The following is a 25,304-nucleotide window of genomic DNA, read 5'->3' as shown; positions in this document are numbered from 1 at the left end:
TGGAGCCTCAGCTTCACGATCTGTCCTTCCATTGAGCACTCAGGGCTAATTTCCTTAAGAATGGATGCGTTTGATCTTCTTGCAGTCCACGGGACTCTCAAGAGTCTCCTCCAGCATCATAATTCAAAAGTATCAATTCTTCGGCGATCAGCCTTCTTTATGGTCCAGCTCTCAGCAGAGCTATACTGAAGGCAAATAATGGTCACAAATCCAATACATTCAGGATTGGCACCGTCCATAAGAAATCCAGTTGCAGTAGACTTAACTTAAACTTACAGTAACTTATAATAAGTCTAAACCTTAACACTAAGCATACTATGTACAGAACACCACACCAGAAGGAAAAGAGATAGAAAGAGAAAGAGAAACCCAGGCTCCTTCTGGCCTTACTTTTATAGTCAGCATGACCTTGACAGAAAGGGATAACAGAGTCAGTTTAAACCAGCTGTACTCAGCTTCTCTGAAGGAATAACCCAAACATCATGAACCTTCTGCTTGCTTCTTTCACATAGAGAAGCTTCCAGAAGCCTCTTGAATTAAGTAGAATAGGAAAGATCTCTACACATCAGATCAATACTTTCTGCACTAAGAAATGCAAACTGACAATCTTGAGAGCCTTGTGTGATCCCTCAACAAACACACAAGCGTTTCATTTTGGCCTTTAGTGCACTTGAAGGTTCCATTGACACAAGTTGATCAAACTCAAGCTCACAGACGTCCAAGTGTCCCTTTTCCAGGAACAGCCCCAGATTTATAGAAGCAACCCTAGTTTCTGATTTGATCTTGGAATGTCCCACTTTTCCTTAGGTAAAGGTAAAGGAACCCCTGACCATTAGGTCCAGTCGTGACCGACTCTGGGGTTGTGGCGCTCATCTCGCTTTATTGGCCAAGGGAGCCAGCGTACAGCTTCCGGGTCATGTGGCCAGCATGACTAAGCCGTTTCTGGCGAACCAGAGCAGCACACGGAAATGCTGTTTACCTTCCCGCCGGAGCGGTACCTATTTATCTACTTGCACTTTGATGTGCTTTCGAACTACCAGGTTGGCAGGAGCAGGGACTGAACAACGGGAGCTCACCCCGTTGCGGGGATTCGAACCTCCGACCTTCTGATCCGCAAGTCCTAGGCTCTGTGGTTTAACCCACAGTGCCACCCGCGTCCCCACTTTTCCTTAAGATGCCCCTATTTTCATTGGAGAAATGTTGAAGGGTATGGTAGGACATCCCTATTTTCATCGGAGAAATGTTGGAGGGTCTGTGCTCACCAGTTTGGCTATGAAGGGGTGGTTGGATGGTATACTTTAATCAGTAAATACTGGGCACAGGGAATGGATGTGAAACCCGCCCCCCCTCCTCCATCTCTACTCCCGCTGATCTACAACTTTTATTCGCCACTCAAGCGTGACTCATACCGGTGAGCTGGCAAGGGAGAAAACTTCAAAGCAGTGAGCATGGCAAGGTAAGGTGGACAGGGGAGCAGATTTCATTTTTACCCTTCCCCACACACTCCATTTAATAATAAAAAAGTAACCCACTCCACTTTATAGTGAAACACTTAACTGCATGATTAGCAGATATGAACATCTGGCTTGCCTACCTCTTTTATTTTTATCTCTCTGTTCTACCATGAAGTGTTTACTTGATTTCATGAATTTATTTAGAAAATGTATCTGTCTCCTTTCTGACAATGGGTGCACTCAGGATTGTATTACGAAATGATAAAAATAGGAAACCAGCAAAGAAAAAACCAATTGTGTATTTAAATTAGTGTTCTTCTAAATATATATATATATATCCATAATGCTTTTCAGCAGTCTGAATTCAGAGTGGCTCATCATCATCATTATCCTATTTTAAATTGCAAACCTAACCGAAAAATACTAGGCCAAAACGGGAGGAAGAAATTAGGGAACTGGCACTTGTCTATGTGCTTAAGACCAAGACGCAGACAATGAACAGTTTTATTTCTCTACTTATTTAGAATAAGGATGGGACTGGGACTGATTGGCAAACAAACAGAAATACTGTGAACTGAAGGCTAAACAGAAGACAAGCTGGGCAAATCCTTCGGATTGGTCTGAATCGATTTGGTTTCAGTTTGATTCACAGCTGTTTTGATTCAATTAGGATTTGGTCTGAATTGGCCCAATTTGGTTTGGGATTTGGCCAAATCAGTTGCTCAGTCCCACTGACATGTACTAAATAAATACATTAATGGGCCATCAAAAGTTACCCCTAACACATTGAACCAATCCCAGAAGCATGAAGGTATCCATTGCAAAGAAACCCCCAGTGATTAAGAGACTCCATTCTCCGCCTCTCATCTTCAAGCAATGCAGTAATCAATAATGATTAGATACTGAATGAACAAACACCAGTTGTCACATGGGGTAGACTTAGAGAGATCATTGCCACAAGCTTAGGATTTCTCTTAGTCAGAAACTGAATGAACTTTTCGGTTGCTTTTTTGGCAGCATCCACTACTCCATATCGTAATTGTAAGAGACGGATCATTTTTCTGACTTTTGTGTGACAGTATTCATGCATCTAACTATTAATAACACGTCTGTGCTGGCTTTATTTAGTAATGTTGTGCTTGTTTCCTGTCCCCCCATTATCTTTCCTGTGGTGGGAATCTCACGGGAACACAAGCAAGCCTGGCTTACTTCTTTAAATCTTGTTTTCTCTCACTAACAGTCATACGTTTTACATGATAGATCTCACAACACTCATGGAGGAATTCAGTCAGCAGCATAGCTTCCACAGTCCAAAAAATTATTCTAACTTCACCTTTACATCATATCTCTCACCTGAGTTTCTCTTAACTCTAGTTATTCATTCAGCAGTTTTTGCAAGCAAGAGCCAGATGGTTAGAAATAGTTGGCCTTCCATGTTTTGATATTGGGGCATATTCTTTTTGTAAAAACCACAAATCATGCTTTTCAATACATTGATTTCAACAGGATGAAGTATATTTAGTTTTGAGGCTATGGCCCTTTGGTGAAAATAATTGTAATTCTAATGTCTTTGAAATAACTGTAGTTCTAATGCATGTTTAATTGCACAAAGCATACAAAAAGAAGAGGATGAGAAGAAGGCAAAAAGTAGAGATTAAAAAAAAACCCCAGTCCATATATCTACTGTATTTGCAATTGTTTTTACGTATGCAATTGTTATGTGTGTCCATAATATAGTTTTGTAAAATTGCTTTGAGATGCTTCATAGTAAGCAATTCAATATTAAGAATATGGATATGAATATGAACTATCGGAAAATCAAATTTGACTCTTAATATTTTTTACCTGAAGTGTTGGTGGCGGGAACATTGTTTTTTGGATAACTGAAGTAAAAAGAGAAGAAGCCCCTAATTACACTAGTCATGCTGGCCACATGACTCGGAAGCTGTACGCCAGCTCCCTCGGCCAATAAAGCGAGATGAGCGCCGCAACCCCAGAGTTGGTCACGACTGGACCTAATGGTCAGGGCTCACCTTTAGTAAAGTGAGTGGTGCTGGGGTCTAAACCACTGAGCCTAGGGCTTGCCAATCGGAAGGTCGGCGGTTTGAATCCCTGTGGCGGGGTGAGCTCCTGTTGCTCAGTCCCAGCTCCTACCAACCTAGCAGTTCAAAAGCACGTCAAAGTGCAAGTAGATAAATATGTACTGCTCCGGCAGGAAGGTAAACGGCGTTTCCGTGCGCTGCTCTAGTTTCGCCAGAAGTGGCTTAGTCATGCTGGCCACATGACCCGGAAAAACTGTCTGCGGAAGAATGTTGGCTCTCTCGGCCAGTAAAGCAAGATGAGTGCTGCAACCCCAGAGTCATTCGCAACTGGACTTAACTGTCCTTTACCTTTAGTAAAATAAAGGGTTTGAATGACTATAGTATCGATCTGGAGCCCCTACGCCAGAGGTGTAGTTGTAAACACACACTTTTAAATTTGACTTTCAGCCAACCACCTTTTCATGCTGATCTGGTGAAAATTATTAGCAAATTGCTACCTGTTCATAACACTTTATCTGCAACAGCAGAAGCCATCAATTTAGATCGCTCACCTGAGTTAGCCAGTATGGGCTATTTCACTTTGGGAGTGGAAAGCGACAGCTGCTAGAAGCATTGCTACTCATGAAGGTGTTGTGAGCACCCATGTGTTCGTTTCTTTGTTTTGCAAATGTTTACATTCAGATGGGTTAGGACAGTTGGATTTAGACACTGTAAATTGTAAATGAATATAATGAGATAAAATATGTTTGAACATCTCTGGGACTTGCTAATACAAGAGGCCATCACTATGCCAAGAAAACCACAGACTAAACCTAACTTCCTTATGTATTATTATTAGAATCACAGAGTTGTGGAGCTGGGAGGAACCCTGGGGTCATCTAGTCCAACCCTCTGCAACGCAGGAATCTCAACTAAAGCATCCATGACAGATGGCCACCCAACCTCTCCTTATAAACCTTCAAGGAAGGAGTCTACCCCCTTCCAAGGGAGTCCATTCCACTGTTGAACAGCTCTTACTGGCAGAAAGTTACTCTTATTATTTCTTATTGTTATTTACTATATTTTGAAACTATCCTTCAGCTGAAGTTCTTAGGGCAAAATACAAAGAACACAGTAAAATACAACACATGGCTCTTCCACACTTCTGATTTTCCCACCACTTGTTCCCTGGGAAAACCAGCTCTTTATCGCTGTATTGGAGCAAATGTTGATTGTGTTTTCTGTGGATTGATGTTTGCTCTTATTCAGCAGTAAAGAGCAGCTGTAGAGATAAGAAAAGAAGAGTCGTTCCGCTGTCTGGAGAGGTCACTTCCTGGTTCACATGGATAAGTTGTTTTCAATAGAGCCCAGTGACGGAACATGCGGCTGAACTGAGGCAGCACTGGGTGCTAATTTTTTTTGCCCCTTAACAATTTTGTGTGCAGGGCAACCACCCCTGTGCTCCCATGTCATGCCACTGGTTATGTCTCAGGCCTCATGGAAAAACTCATGGAAAGGGGAGTTAAGGGGAGTGAGAGAGATGCTACCATGTAAATCTGGTTCTTTTCCAAATCCTATGCTATTTGTGCAATATCTTGGACTATCCCATTATGGATCAGGGTTTTTTTATTCATTGCTAGCAACATCCCCAAGTATTTCTGGTACATGATACCACCCTTTTCACATACTGGATGCAGACAACCAGTATCTATCTAGGTTTTAATCCAGCATGGAGATGAATGCCTCCTTGGGCTCACTTAAACTGACAGTTCAAACAGAATCTACTGTCATCATCAGCAGTCAAATGCACCTTGGGGTGGTTTACTCACAGCCAAAGAAGTGAATTGTCTTGCTGTTTTCATATTGAGTGGAGTTTGATGTTTCTGTCTGGAGAGAGTTTGAGTGATTGGGTGGCCTCTAGTTAAAGAGAGATTAGATAATAGAACACTCTATTTAAAGGAAGAGTGGAACTGCCTCTTTTATTCAATGAACTTTATTGTTCTGTATCTGAACACCTGTGCGCTAGCTAAAATTTACAGTAGCCCACCAGTAGGCTATTTCAGACCCTCCAGGTTTCCATATTTTCCAGGGACAGTCCTGGATTTACAGAAGCCATCTTGGTTTCTGATTTGATCCTAGATTGTCCCACTTCTCCCTTAGGATGTCCCTGTTTGCCTCAGAGAAATGTTGAAGGGTATTGAGTTATCTGACCTCTGGGTCATCTGAAGGCAGCTCTGTATAAGGAAGGTTTTCTTTTGATGTTTATTTTTTTATGATTTTATATATGTTGGAAGCAACCAAGAGTGACTGGGGCAACTAAGTCAGATGGGTGAGGTATAAATAGTAAAATTATTGTTGTTATTGAATAGGATATCCTTATTTTCATTGGAGAAATGTTGGAGGGTATGTTATTTCAGTTTGAAATATTAGGATTTTGTGAACATTAGGATTTTGTAGGTGGCTTTCCATGATTGCATTTGGAAAGGTGGGAGACGCTGAAGTAGTGGTGCTGTGCCAAAATAATGGAGGTGGAAAGGCAAACCAGATACAGCCGTACCTTGAGTTGAATGTTCTTCAGCTTGAGCACTTTCAGGTTGCGCTCCGCAGCAACCCGGAAGTAACGGAGCGAGTTACTTCTGGGTTTTGCCGCTTGCGCATGTGCAGATGCTCAAAATGACGTCACACGCATGCGTGGAAGTGGCAAAACGTGACCCATGCACACGCAGACGTGCAGTCGCATCTTACATTCCATTCAGGGTGCGAACGGGGCTCCAGAACGGATCCTGTTCGCATCCCAAGGTACCACTGTATGCTGCTCTTTTTTGGCGATAGCTGTGCCTTTATTGAAATATTGAGTTTGACCCAGGGTGTTACCATATTCAGGGCAGGGGTGCCAACTCACCCTCTGGATTGTGGGTGCCCACTGCCACAATGCGACGTCACACACCTGCATGTAGTGTGTGTGATGTCACAAGCACTACTTGTAGGTGTGTGTCTGTGTGACGTCACACAACCACATTGCGGTGGCTGGTGGCAGTGGCTCCTCTTCCTCCTCCACTCAAGGCACCCCTTTCTGTGGGGAGGGACTCGGAGGCAGAGAGACTCTGCCTCTGTGTCTGAGACACCCCCCCATTTTTTTGCCTCATTTGCTGGCTTCGGTGGGCAGAGCTGAGCTGCTTTTCTCTTTGAGGCAGAAACCGCTGTTCCTGCCAGCTTTTCTCATTGACTTTGTGGGTCCCCAAGTACTCATGGCCCCCTGGAGTTGGCTCCTATGGTTCAGGGTACAGAACCTACTTGTTATGTACTGAGCTTGGATCCCAGAACAATAAGCAGGTAGGATTCTAGAAGGCAGCAAGCTGATTGGTCTGCAAGAGCCGCCCAATCAAGCTCCAGGAGGAAGTGAATCAGCAACCTGATTGGCCTGCAGGAACAGTCCAATCAGGCTCCAGGAGGAGAATTGAATCAGCCAATCACATGGGACCCATTGTGTAAATAATGTATATATAGCCAGAGGTTTTTGGGGAAAGCACTCACTCACTGTTTACCATGAGCTGAAAGAAAGAGCATGAAATCAACACTCAACTCTGAGTATATTTCAATACCCATGCGCTGTAAAAAAAACCCCAAAAACTGAGAATATAACACCCCCCTGGCTTCTCAGCAAATTTTATTTTGTGTGTGGATGTAATAGTACTGTAAGTCTTCTGGGCACTGCAACCATTTTATAAGCTGAATCGATAATGTACACAAATTATCATTCCCGTGAATGGCTTCTTTTCACTTCAATTGCTTTTATAAAGGGGGGGGATGCAATTTCTGTGCAGTACTGTTGATTATACCACTCATGCTTATTATTAAATCCTGTCATTGCTGAATTATTGAATAAAAACCCATGTTTAATATTTTAAGAATTGCCTTGCGCTACAAGATATCCCTACCAGACTCCCTGCAGCAAAAGGCTGAGTAATTGACACATGTTGACTCTGGGACTGGAGGCATGACTTGAATGGTAAATATTTGAAGATGGGGAGCTCTCCCTCCCTGCTTCCAATTCTTTGTAGACAGCATATTCAGCAAACAGCTTAATTTGAAAACTAGAATGACAGCTTTCTCATGGTCTCGGTGCTTAATTCTCCCTTTCAGTTTTAGCATTTCCCCTTTATTTTCCAACAGCGCAGCATAACTATATCATCAGGCCTCTGATCAACAATAGACCATCCACTTGATTCAGTTACATCGAATGAATGGAAAGTCATTTCCTGCCATTCTGGTAACATACATTTCTTTTAATACTCCTAGTTACTGACGAGTTCCTTTTTAAAACACACTCACTCACGTACAAATGAGAAAAGGAATGAGATGAGAACTAGTTGCTTTCAAGGACATATCAGCTGCTGGAATATTTTCTGTTTAAAAAGAAAGAGAAATAGATGGCCATATTTGGTTATGTATATGGAAAGAAGGGATGAGAATCGCTCAGTGTATTAAGGTGGGACAACCTATCAATTTCTGTTTCTCCTTTTTCTGATCTTAAATGGTCTGCCCAATTTCTGAACCGGTTTGTACATTTTGCAAAATTCTGCACAAAAATTCATATGTGTTTCAATTGCTTTTGTGTGTCTGCAGTCTTGCATAATAGACACATTTTTGAATGCAGTTGCTGCAATATTATGTATGTGCATATTATTTTAACCAAGATGTGCATTTTTGTGCTCACTTTGCTCTAATATATGCTTTTTTGGTTGGAATATTGCATCATAGGATTCAGGGGAGTGTGAATTTTGAAGAATAACTGTGTTTGGTGTGTGTATTGGTTTGGGAAATGTGAATTAAGGTACGTTTGAATTAAATTATAACATCTCTCCCCAAAAAATCTGTTGGATCCAGTAATTGTTATTTTGAGATGCTGTATTTTAATTAAATGTTTAGGGGTCACAAATATATTGAAAATTAGAGCACAAAGATTTAAGCTTGCTGGGAATACAAATATAGCTGATACGACAACTCACGTGAGAGCAGCCTACTTTCATCATGACTGACTCTGCCAAAGTTATCCTTATATTGCTCTGGAAATGTCTTCTGAGGGAAAATAAAACAAAACATTTTTTGTGCAATATAAGCCAAGGAGTCTCTATCCTCCCTCCAGATTTATTTACCTTCCCAAAAGTACAATCTATACATTCTTCAACTCAGAAGAAAATACTGCTGTCTTCAATAGGACTTACCCCAACTCTCTAGGAGCGCAGCCAAAATGTGGTCGCTCCCTTTACCCATTCCTTACGTAGCTAGTCAATCAAATCCACTCCACTTCCCAGTGGGGAGAAGTTGCGGTGGATCACGTGGCAATCCACTCCCCTCTGGGATGGGGGACAAAGTCCCACGTCACCCGGAGGTTCCCAGCCATGTCATTCGCCAGCCAGCCTATCCGCTGGCTGGGGGTGCGCGTTGAGGGGCCAGGTAGGATTTTTTTCACTTGGCAAATTGGCATGGGCCATTTGGTTTCCACCTACCACATAGCAATCGTCACAACTTTGTAAGGTTTGGCGGTTAGGCATTGGTTGATCGTATGATGGGGGAGGGGAGGTGTGGCCATCACCTGCCCCTCCAAGCTTAAGGGTATTCTGTTAAAGGAATCCAGGGCTGTGGATCTTGTCCAAAGCCCAGGGCAGGGCTAGGGCCATGCCATGATCCCGTCGGGAACCCAGGGGGAGCTCTAGTTGGTTTGCATCAATGGGGCTCCTACTATCAGTTGTTGACCCTTACTGGACTCCCTGCGTGACGGGCAGGAGTCAGATATAGTCAGGCCAATTCCAATGTCTAAGCTAATGCCGCTCACATTCTGTAACCAATACAGTTGTGGCCTAAATTTGCCCAATAACATTAACCTAATATCTGTGTCCTTGTGTCTTATTCATCAATGAGGAGGTGGTCTCAGGCTCTCAACACGCAATCAATCAATCTCCTTTATTGGCATAGAAATGTAGCTAGTCAAAGAACTTAGAGTAGAAAATGACTCTGCATTTGTCCCATGTGGGCCAATTCATTGGGACATATGCTAATGTCCAGGCTGTGTATAAAACCCCAAACTATTTTACTCCAGCCATCTATATGGTAGCAAGATATCATGGATTCCATATCTAAGTGACACTCTAGCGCGATACACCAGGGAGGCCAAAAAGTCAAACTTATGAGTGACACAGTGCTCATCAATCAGACACAAAGGGGAAATCAATCCTTTCAATAGGCTACTACCTCAGTGATAGACTGACGAGCATCTCTTGCTTTATATGAGAAGCTGTCCCCCCAAAGTAGTGATTTTTTTCCTTCCAGAAGAGTGAAAGCTAGAAATTCAGTTGTGTGGAAGAAAGGATCTCCAGGACAGCTGCTTACAGACACAGGGTCATCATGGCTGTAGCTTTTGTATTGTTGTGCTCATCACATGTCTTTGGACATTGAGGAATTCTAGGGGTACAGTGATTACCTAGATTTGGTTCCCTTTTGAAGAAGGTCACTAGAGGTTTATTGGTGCTTGGAAATACTGCATTTATTTACAAATACACAAGTTGAGTGTAGGTGGACATGTAGCTTAAACACTCCAACAGACAGCCTACGTCTACTGTTCTCACATCAGATTTCCAGCGATACAGCGAGCATCTTAAGTTGCTTGCAAAGCCTGAACTCAGTCTCTTCCTCCGAGTTAAGCTGCAGTCTCACACACAAACATCTGGATTACCTCAACCTTAGCTGGAAAGAAAGTCTTCCCTTTTCTCTGTTTTTCACATTTTCAGAACCATCCCCAAATGATCCTGTATCGAGAAGCAATTGTGTAAATATTTAGTCCCATGGCAACATTTCACTTATGCTGAAACATCCTCTTCTCTGCATTAAAAAAATAAGGTTGAGCATGAATATTTTTACATCTAGCACATCTCAAAAATATTTGGTGCCTCTCCAAATAAATGAGGGCCATCTGGCACCTCTCAGGCAGGTCTGTTTTGCCCCTATAAAAATGTGTTTACATTGTAAGAAATAGAGATTTCCTTACTTTAATTTGACATCTCTTGTTGCATGTGAGATGCAAATATACATATTTCTATCTAAACCATTATGCTGCGTGCATGCGCTCTAAAATCTTGAGGCCCTTATTATGAAATTGTGCTCCGTGTATTAGTAGCATCTGACTTCAGAGTGAACCCAAGACAGTTACAAAGCTGCTCCCCATTCATGCATTGGTTGAAGCTAAGCACTGAAGACTTCACAATGTGATCATCAGCAGGTTAACTTGGACACCATTCCACAGGAATGGTGAAGTTCCACTCATGTAAGCCATTTGAGGCGATGTCCCTCTGCTCCCGCCAAGATGTTCTCAAACAGATGGAAGTCCAAGGGAGAATATTTATTTAAAGCCAGATGGCAAAATCTGGCTGGGCATCTTTGAACTCATTGAAGGTAAAAGATCGCGATCGCCTTCTAAGAGCAGAACAGCCATGAGGTCTGCCATGGAGTAAGTCTAAGTAAAGGTTGGACCTCAGGAAGCGAGGGTAACAGTCTTGCTCCATCAGGGCATAGATTTTGGTCTGCGCAGCATCAAATGTGTTGCGTGTCGGGTGACTCATGCTCTGACTGGTGCATGTTTTGGTGTTAAAGTCAAGGTTGACCTAGAAAGAAAGAAAAAAGAAAGGGGAAAAAACACATCACATGGCAAAGCAAATATTATTGATGGCATTTCTCAAGCTTCTCTCTTAATGAGTACATGGCTTACCCTACAAGTTCACATTCAAGTCCTATGCATACAGGAATCATGTACAAGCTGATGTGATTTTCCACACATGACCAAGGAACAGATGTTGTTGAACTCCAACTCCCATAATCTGTGACCGTTGGTGTAGCTGGCTGGGGCTGATGGGAATTTAACAACATTTGAAGGGCCACAGGTTTTCTATCCCTGCAACAGATGCTTGACTACACATAGGCTTGTGAAATTGTTTCTTTTGGATCAAGGATACACATGTTCTAGACCCTTTTAGACCATGAAGTTCATTAGGCGACTAAGGGAAAAATCTGGTACTCTGCTTCAAGACCTTAAGATTGTATGGAAGTGGGGAGGGAAGAAAAAATATTGGTAACAAGTGAGTCACATGGTTTTGTGGCATTTTATCTGTAATGTAGGGGGATTCACCATATCTGCACTGTTGCATAAAGTTATTTATCCACTCTGGTTTTTAAAGTGTGCTGAGAAGATAAATTCTAATACTTGCAATTTTGTTTTAAATGGCAAAGTGTCTTTGCACTACAGAGGAAGTCAGCTATCTGATTTATGTGAGATTTGGGGGGAAGTTGTGTGTGGCTACTGCTGGGGGAAAAACCTCAGTTTCTGCTGAGTTTCAGCCTTAACAGTAGGCTTCTACGCCATAGTTTAATTTTTAAAGCACTCTTATACAATTTAACAGGACACGGGTGGTGCTGTGGGTTAAACCACAGAGCCTAGGACTTGCCAATCAGAAGGTTGGCGGTTCGAATCCCCATGACGGGGTGAGCTCCTGTTGCTCAGTCCCAGCTCCTGCCAACCTAGCAGTTCGAAAGCACGTCAGGTGCAAGTAGAGAAATAGGTACCGCTCCAGCGGGAAGGTAAATGGCATTTCCGTGCACTGCTCTGGTTCGCCAGAAGCGGCTTAGTCATGCTGGCCCCATGACCCAGAAGCTATATGCCGGCTCCCTTGGCCAATAAAGCGAGATGAGCGCCGCAACCCCAGAGTCGGTCACGACTGGACCTAATGGTCAGGGGTCCCTTTACCTTTTATACAATTTAACAGTCATGCCCCCACTGCCAAAGAGTTTTGGGAACTGTAGTTTGACAGGGGTGCTGAGAGTATCTGGAGACACCTCACAGAGCTACAGTGCTTAGTACCCTTCACAAACAATTCACAGGATTCTTTGGGGGTGAGGATGTGATCTAAAAACCAGTTAGATCCCGTTGCAACAGCATGGTAAAAGCACATCATAAGGAATTTGGGACATTCTAAAGGCAGTCACACTTTTATGCTTTATTAATGAATATGATAAAAATTATATTGAAAAAAGCAAAAAATAAAAATAGATAAAAATAAAGGCAGTCACACAACCCCTATCAACATGCAGGTGACATTTTCTTGCAGTAGTCACAGGCTGTTCGAGTCCCACTAAGGTCAGTCATCACATTGTTGCAAGGAGAGCACACAAACCACAGACAGATGTTTATCAAATCTTCAAAGAAACATGATTTATACTTCTGTAGAGAAGCTCTGCTGGATCCAATGAAAGGCCCATCTAGTCCAGCTTCCTGCTTCCCCCCATAGCCCAAAGGATACCTCCTAGAAACCCACAAGCAGGACATGTGTGCTGTAGCCTTCCTCCATTGTTGTTACTCCACCAGCTGCTATTCAGGTCAGGAGCATCCCACAAACTGAGATTTCAGGGCTCAAACCTGATACCTAGGGGTGGCCCCCTGGTGATGTCACTGTGGGCAGATCCTGGCGATGTCATGGTGTGATTCTTCCTCTGTGCTCCCTCCTGCCACTGAACCCTGGAGACGGAGGTTAATTGGGAGAGGGGGACAGGGAAAATACCCCCCCCAACACCTATGCAATAATTATACTACCTTTGGAACTGGATGCGGCATATATGACTAGTCGCCACTGATATCTTTTCCCCCCATGAACTTGGGCTATAAAGTTAGGGGAAGGGACATTGGCTCCCATCAGCTGCATGAGGCTACAAATTTGAGGTGCAGTTAAAAGGAAGCACAGTCTGTCTCAAACTGAGATGCACAGGGGCAGGGGGCACTATTTTTATTTTCTCCCACAGAAACTGAATGCCTAGCACTGAGTCCTACCAGGAAAAAGTATTTGCTCCTGGTACCAGTATGCTGTTTCCCAGCCAAAGAGCCTGAAGCGGATTTCAGTAATAAGCAAAACATACTGCTACATGTGGGGATAATGCTGCCACTGGGCTTGGGATCGTATCTTAACAGTGTACCCAACAGGCTGTCGTGTTAGCAACACAGACCACCTGAGTTGGGGGAGCATTGCAATATGTCTCAGTGAAAAATATGTGTCCAAGTCCAAGTTTTATTGGACTTCTAACAAGCCAAGGGCTTGAGCAGGAAAAAAATGTGCAAATTATTTCATTCTACCAGGGCCGTCTTAAGCATATCCAGTGCCGTGGTGCAAAGATCCCTCCGGTGCCCCCCCCCCCTGGCAACTCCAAAACCAGGGAGGGGGCGGTGGAAAATGTCCTCTGCCTCCCCCACAGCCCTGATCCCTGGCGTGGTGGCAGCCATCAAGCAGGAAAACATGCTGGTGGACATGCTCTCCAGCGTAGGGGTGCCCGAGAAGGCAGCCCAGAAAGGCTGTGTGCTGCCTTTTGCCAGGAAGCAGGAGGAGGACATTGACCAGGAGCAGGGCCGTCTTTAGCTGATGCAGAGGCTTGGAAGGGATGCTGCGAGCAGCTTCCATCCTAAGCCTCTGCTGGGATTGCTCTCCTCCTGAGGAGGCATGGGAAGGAAGCTGCATGCCCGCCAGCAATATAGTTGGTGGGGCACAGCTGGCAGGCATGCAGGGAAAGGGGAGGCTGCTGGCAAAGCCACGCAGCTCCCCCACTCACTGGGGCGTGTCGGAACTCTGCTTGGCCAAGCCGATAAGGCCTCATCTTCCTCCGAGCTGAGCCTTTGAAATCGCCTCCGACATGTTTAATGACCTGAGCCTTTGATAAGGCCCCAAGCACATTCTATCCAGCAGGGTTCCCAGCACGGGGAAGAGACGAGAGGTTTGGCTACATTGTAAAGAGTTTTATTTCTAAACTACGCAGAACAGAAAAGACATCCTCTCTCTATGAAAGCAGAGAGCAACTGATCAAAGGAACAAAGGAACAAAGGAAGCAGGAAACCACTAACGTCACATCCCATCTCCCCTTCCCGTGAGACTTGAAGGTCTCTGGAATGTAAACAGAGTCCTGTGACTCCCTGCAGCTGCACAGTGATAACAGAAACTAACAGGGCGCCCCTGGGAGTCCGGCGCCCTGGCACACCGCACCACTAAGAACAGTGGGAAAGACGGCTCTGCATTCTACTGTGGACTGTCAAAAGCGTATTGGAAACAAGATGTCGAACATTACTTCTGGAAGATGACCAGGCTTGGGTTTCAGTGAGCCTTCATGAGAAGACGATGTCAATGGGGTTGAAGATCTCTTTTCCCCAATCCAGTTGGGCCAAGAGACTTCCTGCTTTATTGTACCAGTCATGGTAGTACATATGGATGGAGGTTATCTCCTATAATAAGATATGCTAATATGCAGGTCTTTCCTGCTTGACATGATGGGCATTTGGCTAGTAAGATACAATTAAGAACCTGGACTGAAACATCAACCGTGTGTATATTTGTTTACATGCGATATGTCACTAATACACCATCATTAGTACCACCTTTTGGAATAAATCTGTAATCAATCTTTTTAGACTATGATTATTACTTCAATGCTGTGTTTAAGCTGGTGATTTGTTTTATTCATTTGGCTTATTATCTGAAATCTTGGCAATGTAATAGGAATGGTTTGTATGTAATACTAATTGCATCTATAATTATGGGTTTGGCAGACAGATGAAAAGTAATTCTAATGTATTAGCATCAAATATAGGCAGATACATATGGGCACATAAACTAATATTTGTACTTCAAATTGATGTTGTTGTGGTAGCATGTGCTATAATTTTCCCGACATGTTTTCAAACTGTGGCCTCAAGGCAGACAAGGTTAAGCACCGTGCAGCAAATGCATTTTTACTCAGAAATAGGTTCTACTGTGTTCAATGGGGCTGACATCCTAGCAGGTTGGTTTGGGGTTTCATCTAGGTCAGTCTATTTGTCCATCTTGCCTGCTATTGTTTTCTCTTACAGGCAAAGGCTTTTCCTACCACCTGTTGCCTGAATATTTTTAAACTTATGCAAGACAGATTGCGCCAAAAGGATCGTTTTCACCATACCTCTTTCGGAGCTTCTTTTTCTATGAAGGTCTCATAAATGGTCTTTGCTTTGAGTGAAAGTTGGGAAGCTTCGGTGTTCTTCTTGTAATCTTCACATGCCATCCAAAATTCAATGTTCTCTTCACTAAACTCACTTTTCAGGAACCTTGTGAATGCATCTAATCCACCTATGAAAGAAAAGAGATTCAAAGCAAGGCATATTAAGTAATAAAACATAATTACATTTCTTCAGTCGCAGTTGAAACAGAAAGACCTTTTTCAGTATTATTATTATTATTATTATTATTATTATTATTATTATTATTAATTATTACTTATACCTCACCCATCTGCCCAGGCCTCCTTAGCCACTCTGGGCGGCTTCCAACAGGATATTAAAAACACAATAAAACATCAAACATTAAAAACTTCCCTAAACAGAGCAGCCTTCAGATATCTTCTAAAAGTCGGATAGTTGTTTATTTCCTTGACATCTGGTAGGAGGGCGTTCCACATAGCACGAGAGGTCAAAGGCCAGGCTAGTTATCTCCCTGATAACTAGGTTTTCTATAATTTTGTTTTCTTTTGAAAAATGCCCAGTTACAAAATCAATTGTCTGTTGTGATTTAGTTCAGACACATATTCAGAACCTCAGTGAAAACTCGCTAGAGATTATAAGACCTAAATGGGTGTATGGGAATAAACATTTAGAAAATAGAAGGCCCCATATCCCTTTTCTATGTTCAATGTGACAAAAATGTTATAGGGTGTGTATGGAAAACACCTCCCCTTTCTTTCCCCGTCTTGCCAAATGATCAGTGAAATTATATTGTTTCTATTATAGGGATATTGACACCTGAGTTTTTCTTATTTCTGCATGACCATATCTGCACCATACATATAAGTACTATAATACCACTTTAACAGTCATGGGTTCCGCCAAAGACCGCTGGGAACTGTAGTTTGTTAAGGATGCTTAGAGCAGTAAGGAGATTGCTATTCTCCTTACAAAGCTAAAATTCTCATAATCAAACCCTATTCCCAGTCAACTCAGGGACGGGAATAGGTGTTTCCTAACAACTCTCAGCTCCCTTAACCAATGGCACTTCCTGGGGTTCTTAATTGGAAGTTATGACTATTAAAGTGATCGCATTGTGCTTTAAATGTGTGGTGTAGAAGTGAGCAATGTTGAAATTTACATGCTGACTCTTGTCCAACTTTGTAGAGTGGTACCTTGGTTCTCAAACGCCTTAGTACTCAAACAACTTGGAACTCAAACACTGCAAACACGAAAGTAAGTGTTCCGGTTTGTGAACTGTTTTTGGAAGCCGAACGTGCTCTGTTTTGAGTATTATGCTTCCAATTTGAGTGCCACACTTCCATTTTGGGTGTTACACTGAGGTCTATCTGTTTTTGCTATTTATTTTGTGTTTTTGTTTTTGCGGCTCTCTTTTGTGACTGTGTGGAACCCAGTTCAGCTACTGATTGATTGATTGATTGTGGGACTGCAGTACATTGTTTATTGCTTTCATTTTATGGATCAATGCCCTCGTTAGATAGTAAAATTCATGTTAAATTGCTGTTTTAGGGGTTGTTTTTAAACGTCTGGAACAGATTAATCCATTTTGAATTACCTTCTAGGGGAAAGCGCACCTTGTTTTTGGAACGCTTTGGTTTTGGAACGGACTTCCAGAACGGATTAAGTTTGAGAACCAAGGTACCACTGTACATGCACAGCAATAGGTATCTGTTGTCTGATCAATCAAATTCAGCATTAGTTGATAAACAGATTGTGCTAAGCTGATTTACATCCCTACTTTTAAATGTTACATTTTACGAGGTTCCTAAGACCAGCAAAAAAGTTTTAGGGCAGCATGAGTGGACCCATTGAAAACAATGAATTTAAGTTGGTCATGCCCATGGATTTAAACAGTTTACTCTGAGTATGGGGGGGAAACCCATGTGCAAATGCAAAACCAGCATAGATCACAATGTATTTGGCTTTTAACCTTACAATGATCAAGCCTTTTCCTTGCTGTAATTCCTAATGGTGTATGACATTTGAAGAGTATTTTTGATATGAAAGATCTTTCAACAAATAACGATTTACAATTCTCTGTAAATATATAATGTACAAGTAACTTAACCCTCAACTGTCTACGAGGATTCCTCACATCACCTTTGAGGAATATGACCCGCTGAATAATTGTCTCCTCTGGAGAAGCTCAGCCACTTCTAAGTTTCCTCAGGTCTGTTTTCTGATCAAAATTCAAGGCCACGCTCCACAGGAATCCATTTGTTGTTGGAAGTCGGACTTAATAGACTTCCTCTGTTTACACATGGCTAGTCCTCCACCACAGAAGAATAATCACAAATGAGACATTTCAGCATGAAATATAGTTTTGAGCCTACTTTCAAAATGAAAGAAAGTGTGTGTGTGGGGGGGGACCTTTTATGCAGCATAATTCCAGCTGAAAACCCTAACACAAACCTTTCTGAGAAATCAGTTCGTCAAAAGATTCGCCCCACTTCTTCACAGTTTCAGGGGTTTCACTGCAAGAGACCAAAAAAAGAGAGAGTGGGGTAAGGAAAAATAGTTATGCATTTTGAGTAATTTGGAGGATTTCCTCTACAACACATTATCTCCTATTGCTGTCAGTTTGCCACATTTTACTCAGCGTTGAATCAGATTACTTTGCAAAGGGGAGCTCTTTCCCTCAAGCCTTCAAAAACTGTTTCTCTAATTTTGCTGACATTTCTCCCACTATTGAATTGTGCAGATTCCTGCCCCCCATCTTCAAAGTGTTGAGGGGGGGGAAGTACCATACTTTTCCGTGTATAAGACTAGGCTTTCCCCCTTAAAAATCATGCTGAAAAGTGGGGGTCGTCCTATACGTCAGTAGTGAATAGGGCGGATGTTTGATTCGCTGCTGCTACAGCTGTCAGCGGCTATTGTGCACGTTATTGGTTGCTGCGTCAATGGGTGGTGTCGATTGGCTGACGCTGCGGCAATTGGGCGGGTGATTGGCAGCTTCCGCCAGCGAGGGGACAGATGGGAGGCGGATTTTGTGACGCATGCGGGTGAGCGATATTCAGCATTGCCCCCTTAAAAAAGCTCAACAACCTTTTGCCATCTCCGATATGATAATCTTTATTGTCCTTATCCCATACAGAACAACAAAATTGAAAAAAAATCTACATCGGACATTCAAAAGCCAACAATCCTGCTACCCCAGCTATCCCAGCCTGGTTAGCCCCCTAAAACTCTGATACCCCATAATTAAATACAATATAAATAATTCGTCCCAACAAAGACTCCTCTCCAGGGAGCTCTCAGCCACAGCGTCTGCAAGCGCCGCCATCTTTAGAATTTTTCTCCCTCCATTTTCTGACATTTCAGTCCCCCCAAAATAGTAAAGGTAAAGGGACCCCTGACCATTAGGTCCAGTCGTGACCGACTCTGGGGTTGCAGCGCTCATCTCACTTTATTGGCCGAGGGAGCCGGCGTACAGCTTCCGGGTCATGTGGCCAGCATGACAAAGCCGCCTCTGGCAAACCAGAGCAGCACACGGAAACGCTGTTTACCTTCCCGCTGGAGCGGTACCTATTTATCTACCTATTTATCTATTTATCTACTCGCACTTTGACGTGCTTTCAAACTGCTAGGTTGGCAGGAGCAGGGACCGAGCAATGGGAGCTCACCCCGTCATGGGGATTCGAACCACCGACCTTCTGATCGGCAAGTCCTAGGCTCTGTGGTTTAACCCACAGCGCCACCCACGTCCCTAAATAGGGGGCGTCTTATCCATGGGGGCGTCTTATAGACGGAAAAGTACGGTACTTTCCCACAGATATTATTTTGTTGTGTCCCTGGTCTTTAAATAAATAATAAAAAGCCCAACCATTCTCTGTGGTAAAGATCATAAGACAATGGGGTCAGCTGTCTTTTCGAAATGGTGAGGAGAAAAGCACAAAAGCTAAAATGAACCGCTTTCACTGAGACGGGGTTTCAAATGCAGCCTGTCTAAGAATCTGTGACCACAGGCTATTTTTAACAGTTCACAGGAAGCTCTATGGTACATACGCAGTGGCCCCGTAACAATTTTAACACACGCAGCCTGTCGTTTTGTCAACAGCAAAATAACATTTTTCAAATGTCATGCTATTTCTGAAGCACCAGATTTTATTTTATTTTATTCTGGTGGCAGGGAACAGGCAAGGACAGTGTATTTTTTTTCAAAAAATCAAATATGGCAGACTGTGAATTTTGTTTATTGATCTCTGGTTCTGTTGTTCGCAGAAAGGTAAGTAGAGATCTCATTCGTTCTCCCGGTGAAAAGGTTTGGGGAATGACCTTTCGTAATATTTGCTTGGCTGCCCTTTAGGGCTGTAGGACTTATGATTAAGGCAAATTATTACACAGCACTTCATAGAGTAATGTAAGCTGAAAGAAAGGCTGCAGTTCCCAAGGAGGTTACAATATAAATTTTAGATAGCTTGGGGAGGGATAGACAACAGAGAGAGGGGGAAGCAGGGCAGGCAGGCAAATTCAATGACAGCAAAACGAGGAAAAACGAGAGAAAGAGAATGAGAGAGATCAGGAGGGGATAGGTGAGTTATTAAGAGGCTCAGACAACCATGTGATTTTAGTACAGTCAGGGGGTGAAGCTCATGGAAAATCTCTGTTTATAGGAAATATATTGTTGTTGTATGTTCTTATTTATTTATTTATTTATTTATTTATTTATTTATTAAACTTATTAGTCATTTGTAACCTGAAGGTTTGTAACTGACTTACAGCAAAGAAATGTATATACACATACATAATACCATGGCGGGGGCGGGGGGGGGGAGATCTTATATTCCATTGATATTTTGTATAACATAACAAAACACACACACAACACAACTGCTGTACAAATATTAGCAAACAAAACTCCACCTTTCTTTTCTCCCAACCTTATACTCTATCCGACATTAAAGTTTCACAATGAATATAACTGATCTGTAGAAAGGACTTTATGATCTGAAAAAAATTAGACCCAGGGTTACTTTTGTAACCCAGGGAAATCTTTAATAAAAACAAATAATAATAATAATAATAATAATAATAATAATAATAATAATAATAATAGTTGGCTGCTGAACCAATGCAATTAAAGAATTTGAAGTGGATTGGCTACATTTTCCTTCAAAATTATAAATGCAAAATGCTTTGTATGTCAGCATCACAAAAGAAATAGCAACACTCACATAATAAACAAAGCAATATCCACACCCACCAATTAGCATATAAGCAAAACCTCAACCCCCTTGCCTTAAGTTCATATTGTTTCATTATTGACTGCACCCCTCCCCCTCGTTTCCTGTCATCCTTCCTTCCTAACAGAAGTGATGGCATCAGACTGGACATTGCTGAGGTTACACTTTCTACATCATATGGCCCCCATTCTGAGCGTATTCATATTTCCACACATCTTTGAATCTCCTCACACAGCAGGCAGAGTTGGGAGCTTTCTCCAAGTTGGTGAACTTTAAAAGCAAGTCCCCATTTTGGCTGAGCTCTGTGTCCAGCAGCAACATTGACTAGGCCAATCAAGGCCAGTTTAGAATATCACACGCTCCTTTGGCTTAATGGGAAGTTGAGTATGGGTAGCAAGGCGATTTTGAAAGAGTCCAAAACAGAAAAGGAGAAACAGTTTGAATTATAGTGCCTGCTTGCTGGTACTTTTGGGGAACTGAAGCTTGCTGAGGATTAATCAGTTTGTTTATGCATGTCCTCAGCTCTCAGCTGCTCAGCCTGTATTCTTTCAAATAAGCAGTTATTCCAAAATTGCCACGCAGTTCTCGTAATCTTTGCTCAAAAGGAAATGGACTCCATTAAGCACCTGATCACTTGGAGAGGTGAAGAATGTTAAACTACGTATATAGATAAAAGGCACAGGTCTCATGCTGGAGAGCTTCTGGAATTGGACAGGGCTACTGCCTGGTATAGGGACGCGGTTGGCACTGTGGGTTAAACCACAGAGCCTAGGACTTGCCGATCAGAAGGTTGGCAGTTCAAATCCCCGCGACGGGGGGAGCTCCCGTTGTTCGGTCCCAGCTCCTGCCAACCTAGCAGTTCGTAAGCACGTCAAAGTGCAAGCAGATCAATAGGTACCGCTCCAGCAGGAAGGTAAATGGTGTTTCCGTGCACTGCTCTGGTTCGCCAGAAGCGGCGTAGTCATGCTGGCCCCATGACCCGGAAGCTGTACGCTGGCCCCCTTGGCCAATAAAGTGAGATGAGCACCGCAACCCCAGAGTCGGTCACGACTGGACCTAACGGTCAGGGGTCCATTTACCTTTACCTTACTGCCTGGTATTATTGCCCCCCCCCCCACTCACCTTGAAGCCATTGCCAATTTCTCAAATTTGTGAAGTTGGGCATCTGGGTGCAATTCAGACTTCTGCAACAGGAGACTCAACCGGTTATTCTTTTCCCGATTCCTACAAGAGAATTTGAGCCACTACATATCACCACTGCAAGAGATTTTCAAAGGCTACCCCTTTGCTAATGCACAACGTTTCTGAAAAGCTGATCATTTCCCTCTCACATGCCATTGCACTAATGTTGATGTTATTTCTCCCATGTTTGCTATAGAGAATAACAAATTTCTCACTTACACCTTTGCATACATTTACATGTTGAATCACCTGCAAAGGGTAAATGAAAGTCTTTTCATCTTAACACTCAGATTTAGCTTGTAGGTGGGGAAGGGATGTGGATTTAATTGTAGTGAGCAAAGAGAGAAGGTCAAGGTCTTCTGGTGCTATTAAAAAAACCTACTAAAACAGGGAAATGTAGCACAAATTGCAGCATTAAAACTGTTAACTACAAATTAGGTAAGAACTGTGGCGCTGTGGGTAAAACCTCAGTGCCTAGGACTTGCCGATTGTATGGTCGGCGGTTCGAATCCCCGCGGCGGGGTGAGCTCCTGTCATTCGGTCCCAGCTCCTGCCCACCTAGCAGTTCGAAAGCACCCCTAAGTGCAAGTAGATAAATAGGTACCGCTTTATAGCGGGAAGGTAAACGGCGTTTCCGTGTGCTGCGCTGGTGCTGGCTCGCCAGAGCAGCTTCGTCATGCTGGCCACGTGACCTGGAAGTGTCTCCGGACAGCACTGGCCCCCGGCCTCTTAAGCGAGATGGGCGCGCAACCTCAGAGTCGGTCACGACTGGCCCGTACGGGCAGGGGTACCTTTACCTTTACAGCAGACATCTGTCTGTTACCAAAAAGAGCTACCCAAATTTCTTCTTTCCCCTCATAATATGTAGTATTACACAGGAATAGATAGATAGATTTTATTTGTGGTTCATACCAATTTTATATGTATCCATTCGTAAGTCTGTTCCATAACATTCTTGCATTAATGTGTGATTTGGCAATTTTTGTATTTAAGAATATTTTATTACAAGTTAGGTATTTAAATATGAGTGAAATCCAATTAAGTCATCAAGTAGAGCCACTGAAATCAAGAGACTTTAGTCCAATGAATTCAATGGGTCTCCAATGAGTCTGTCAAGCATTGGATGACACCCTATGTGTTTTATCTCACTGTATGCATTCCTAAGCATATTGAATCCCAAAATATGAAATGTGCTACAATGTTCTGCACAATGTCTTTGCAATGTCTTTGCAACACTATTGCAAAATTCAGAGATGTGCAAAATCCAAAGGATAATTAACACTCCAGTTCATGCTTCAGTTTGGGAGGTGCAAATTAGGTCAGTTCACTTAAAAATGTGGATAGAACAACATTCTCATTCATCCCTACTAAGAAAAATAAATTTGTTATGCGGTGCCATCACACTTTGAGCTCCCCTGTCCCACTCCAATTCATCGATTGCCATTTGTTGAGGTGAGGAAACTCAGAGTGTAATAGCATCATATCAGATGTTATTAGGAAGAGAGAGATTTGTGGGGCTGGAGTTTTCGACAACAGCCAGAACATCCAGTTCCAACCTTAGCTGAGACATTAGCAAAGGCCTGTTTTAATTACCAGGTTTATTATTTGAAAACAATCAATGTAATGCAATTAAGTCTCTGTACATAATTCTCACCCTGGCAGTTCCTAATTTACAAACTCCACTAAAAATGACCCTGGAAAGTTGGAACTAAGACCTTGCCATACTCTTAGGGAGCCTTGCATGCTTGGAAAATGCCCAGTTGTCACGCATTGTTTCTAACTGGGTTGGCAAATAATAAGTAACATAACATAATAGCAGCAGCAAATTATATGTACACCAGTTAAAAATTGTTGTAATTAAGAAGTATATAAATCAAACGTTGACAAAAGGAAAGCAACAACCCAAGCTCCCTATAACCTGAGAACTAGCTTTTTTAAGTAAACAGAAACAATATATCTATTCTTTTCCCCCCTTGGGATGCTATATGGCTTACCATTAAAGCAAAAGAGTTTAGGTATTTGTTAGCAAATTGATACGTCAGCACTTGAAACTTCACAAGGGAGTGTTTTTCACCCTATTGTCAGTGTAAGTCTTGCTTTATAATTCAGGGTATTATTTTTGGAGGTATTGAAGGGCTTGTGCACCATGTCTTTTGTGGTCCCTTTTCCTATGTGAGTCCTCCTCTTCTTCTCCATTGTCACCACTACAGCTTCACCTGCCCTCTTCCTCTGGGCCTAATCCATATAACGAGAGAGAGAGAGAGAGAGAGAGAGAGAGAGAGAGAGAGAGAGAGAGAAGTGATGGCTGTCACCCCTGTCACTGTCCTTGACTCTGTCACCTCCCAGATTTGGGTGCAGTTAAGCTCTACTGATTCCAGTGTCATGCAAGTCCACCCAACTGTGGACTACCAACCTCATGGCTCCCTTGAAATTTTTTTTTAGAGCAGCACATAAAGTTTCCAGACTGCACTGTGCTTCTGACACTGTAGGCTAAAGTCAATGGAAGCTTATGTCGCAATACATCTGCTAACCTTTCAGATACTAGCGGAGACTGTCATTTTTGCTGTTGCACAGCTTTGGGAATGTTCAGAGTTGTTGAGTAAAGCTTGTACCGGAATATCAAGGTCATGCTCATGGTCCCTTTTCCTTGGAGCTGCAGCCACATGCAGGAGAATATTGGAATATTTCCCCCTCCCTCCCTTGAGGGCTGTTGTCCGTGCCTTGCAACAGAAGGCAATCACCAACCACTCCTTTGTGCAGACAACAAAACATTCATCCTACAAAGGCAAACACCACAGCCTCTTACCTGCTTTTTGTGTCTGGCTTTGACCCCTCTTTATGCATGGATTTCATTACTTTATACAGCGATTTCACTCTTGAAGTAGGGTTTAGCTGAGGGGATAAAAGCAATGGATTCTCCATTTTTCTCTTGCCAGCTTCCTCTGAATATACTTCACTCTTCTCTTTTTCAGTTTTCATGTGACACCTTCTCAGTGTTGGTTTCCTATAAGCAGTTTCTCATGCGGTCTCCGTCTTGATTTGGTATTGGTTAAAGGCCCGTAGAGTTTGTGGGAGGAAGCTCCCCCCTCCCAATCAACCTAGCTCGAACATCGAGTACATCAGATCTTTCAGTGCTCTCTTCTTCAGCTGCTGTTTCTCTTTTTCAGGCCTGATTACTAACGGGCCAACATTTTGCAAGTCATAAAGATAAACAAAGGCTTTCCCTCGGATGTAGCTTGCGGTTAGTATATGTGGAACGTGATGGACTGTCAGACACATTTGGCATAATGTGTATTGAAACCAAACAAAGAGTCAAGGATTTTGACGAGAGAGAGAAATGTATTTCCAAGTTATTTGTATTTACAAAATTCATACTGTCTTAGGTGGATTG

General features: G+C 42.8%; 1 protein-coding gene across 1 annotated transcript; it reads right to left on the bottom strand.

The window, feature by feature from the left end:
• Positions 1-9,993: 9,993 nt before the first annotated feature.
• On the bottom strand, positions 9,994-25,086 carry RGS18 (regulator of G protein signaling 18). The gene is made up of 5 exons (XM_083620359.1): positions 24,720-25,086; positions 21,854-21,955; positions 17,961-18,022; positions 15,491-15,657; positions 9,994-11,133 (listed from the first exon to the last, which is right to left on the bottom strand). The coding sequence occupies exons 1-5, from the start codon at positions 24,890-24,892 to the stop codon at positions 10,876-10,878; spliced, it is 762 nt and encodes a 253-aa protein (XP_083476485.1). The 5' UTR covers positions 24,893-25,086; the 3' UTR covers positions 9,994-10,875.
• Between the last annotated feature and the right edge of the window lie 218 nt (positions 25,087-25,304).

This window comes from Podarcis filfolensis, assembly GCF_964270895.1.
Source record: "Podarcis filfolensis genome assembly, chromosome: 6".
Lineage (NCBI taxonomy): Eukaryota > Metazoa > Chordata > Lepidosauria > Squamata > Lacertidae > Podarcis > Podarcis filfolensis.
This window is presented reverse-complemented; position numbering and strand designations above follow the sequence as displayed.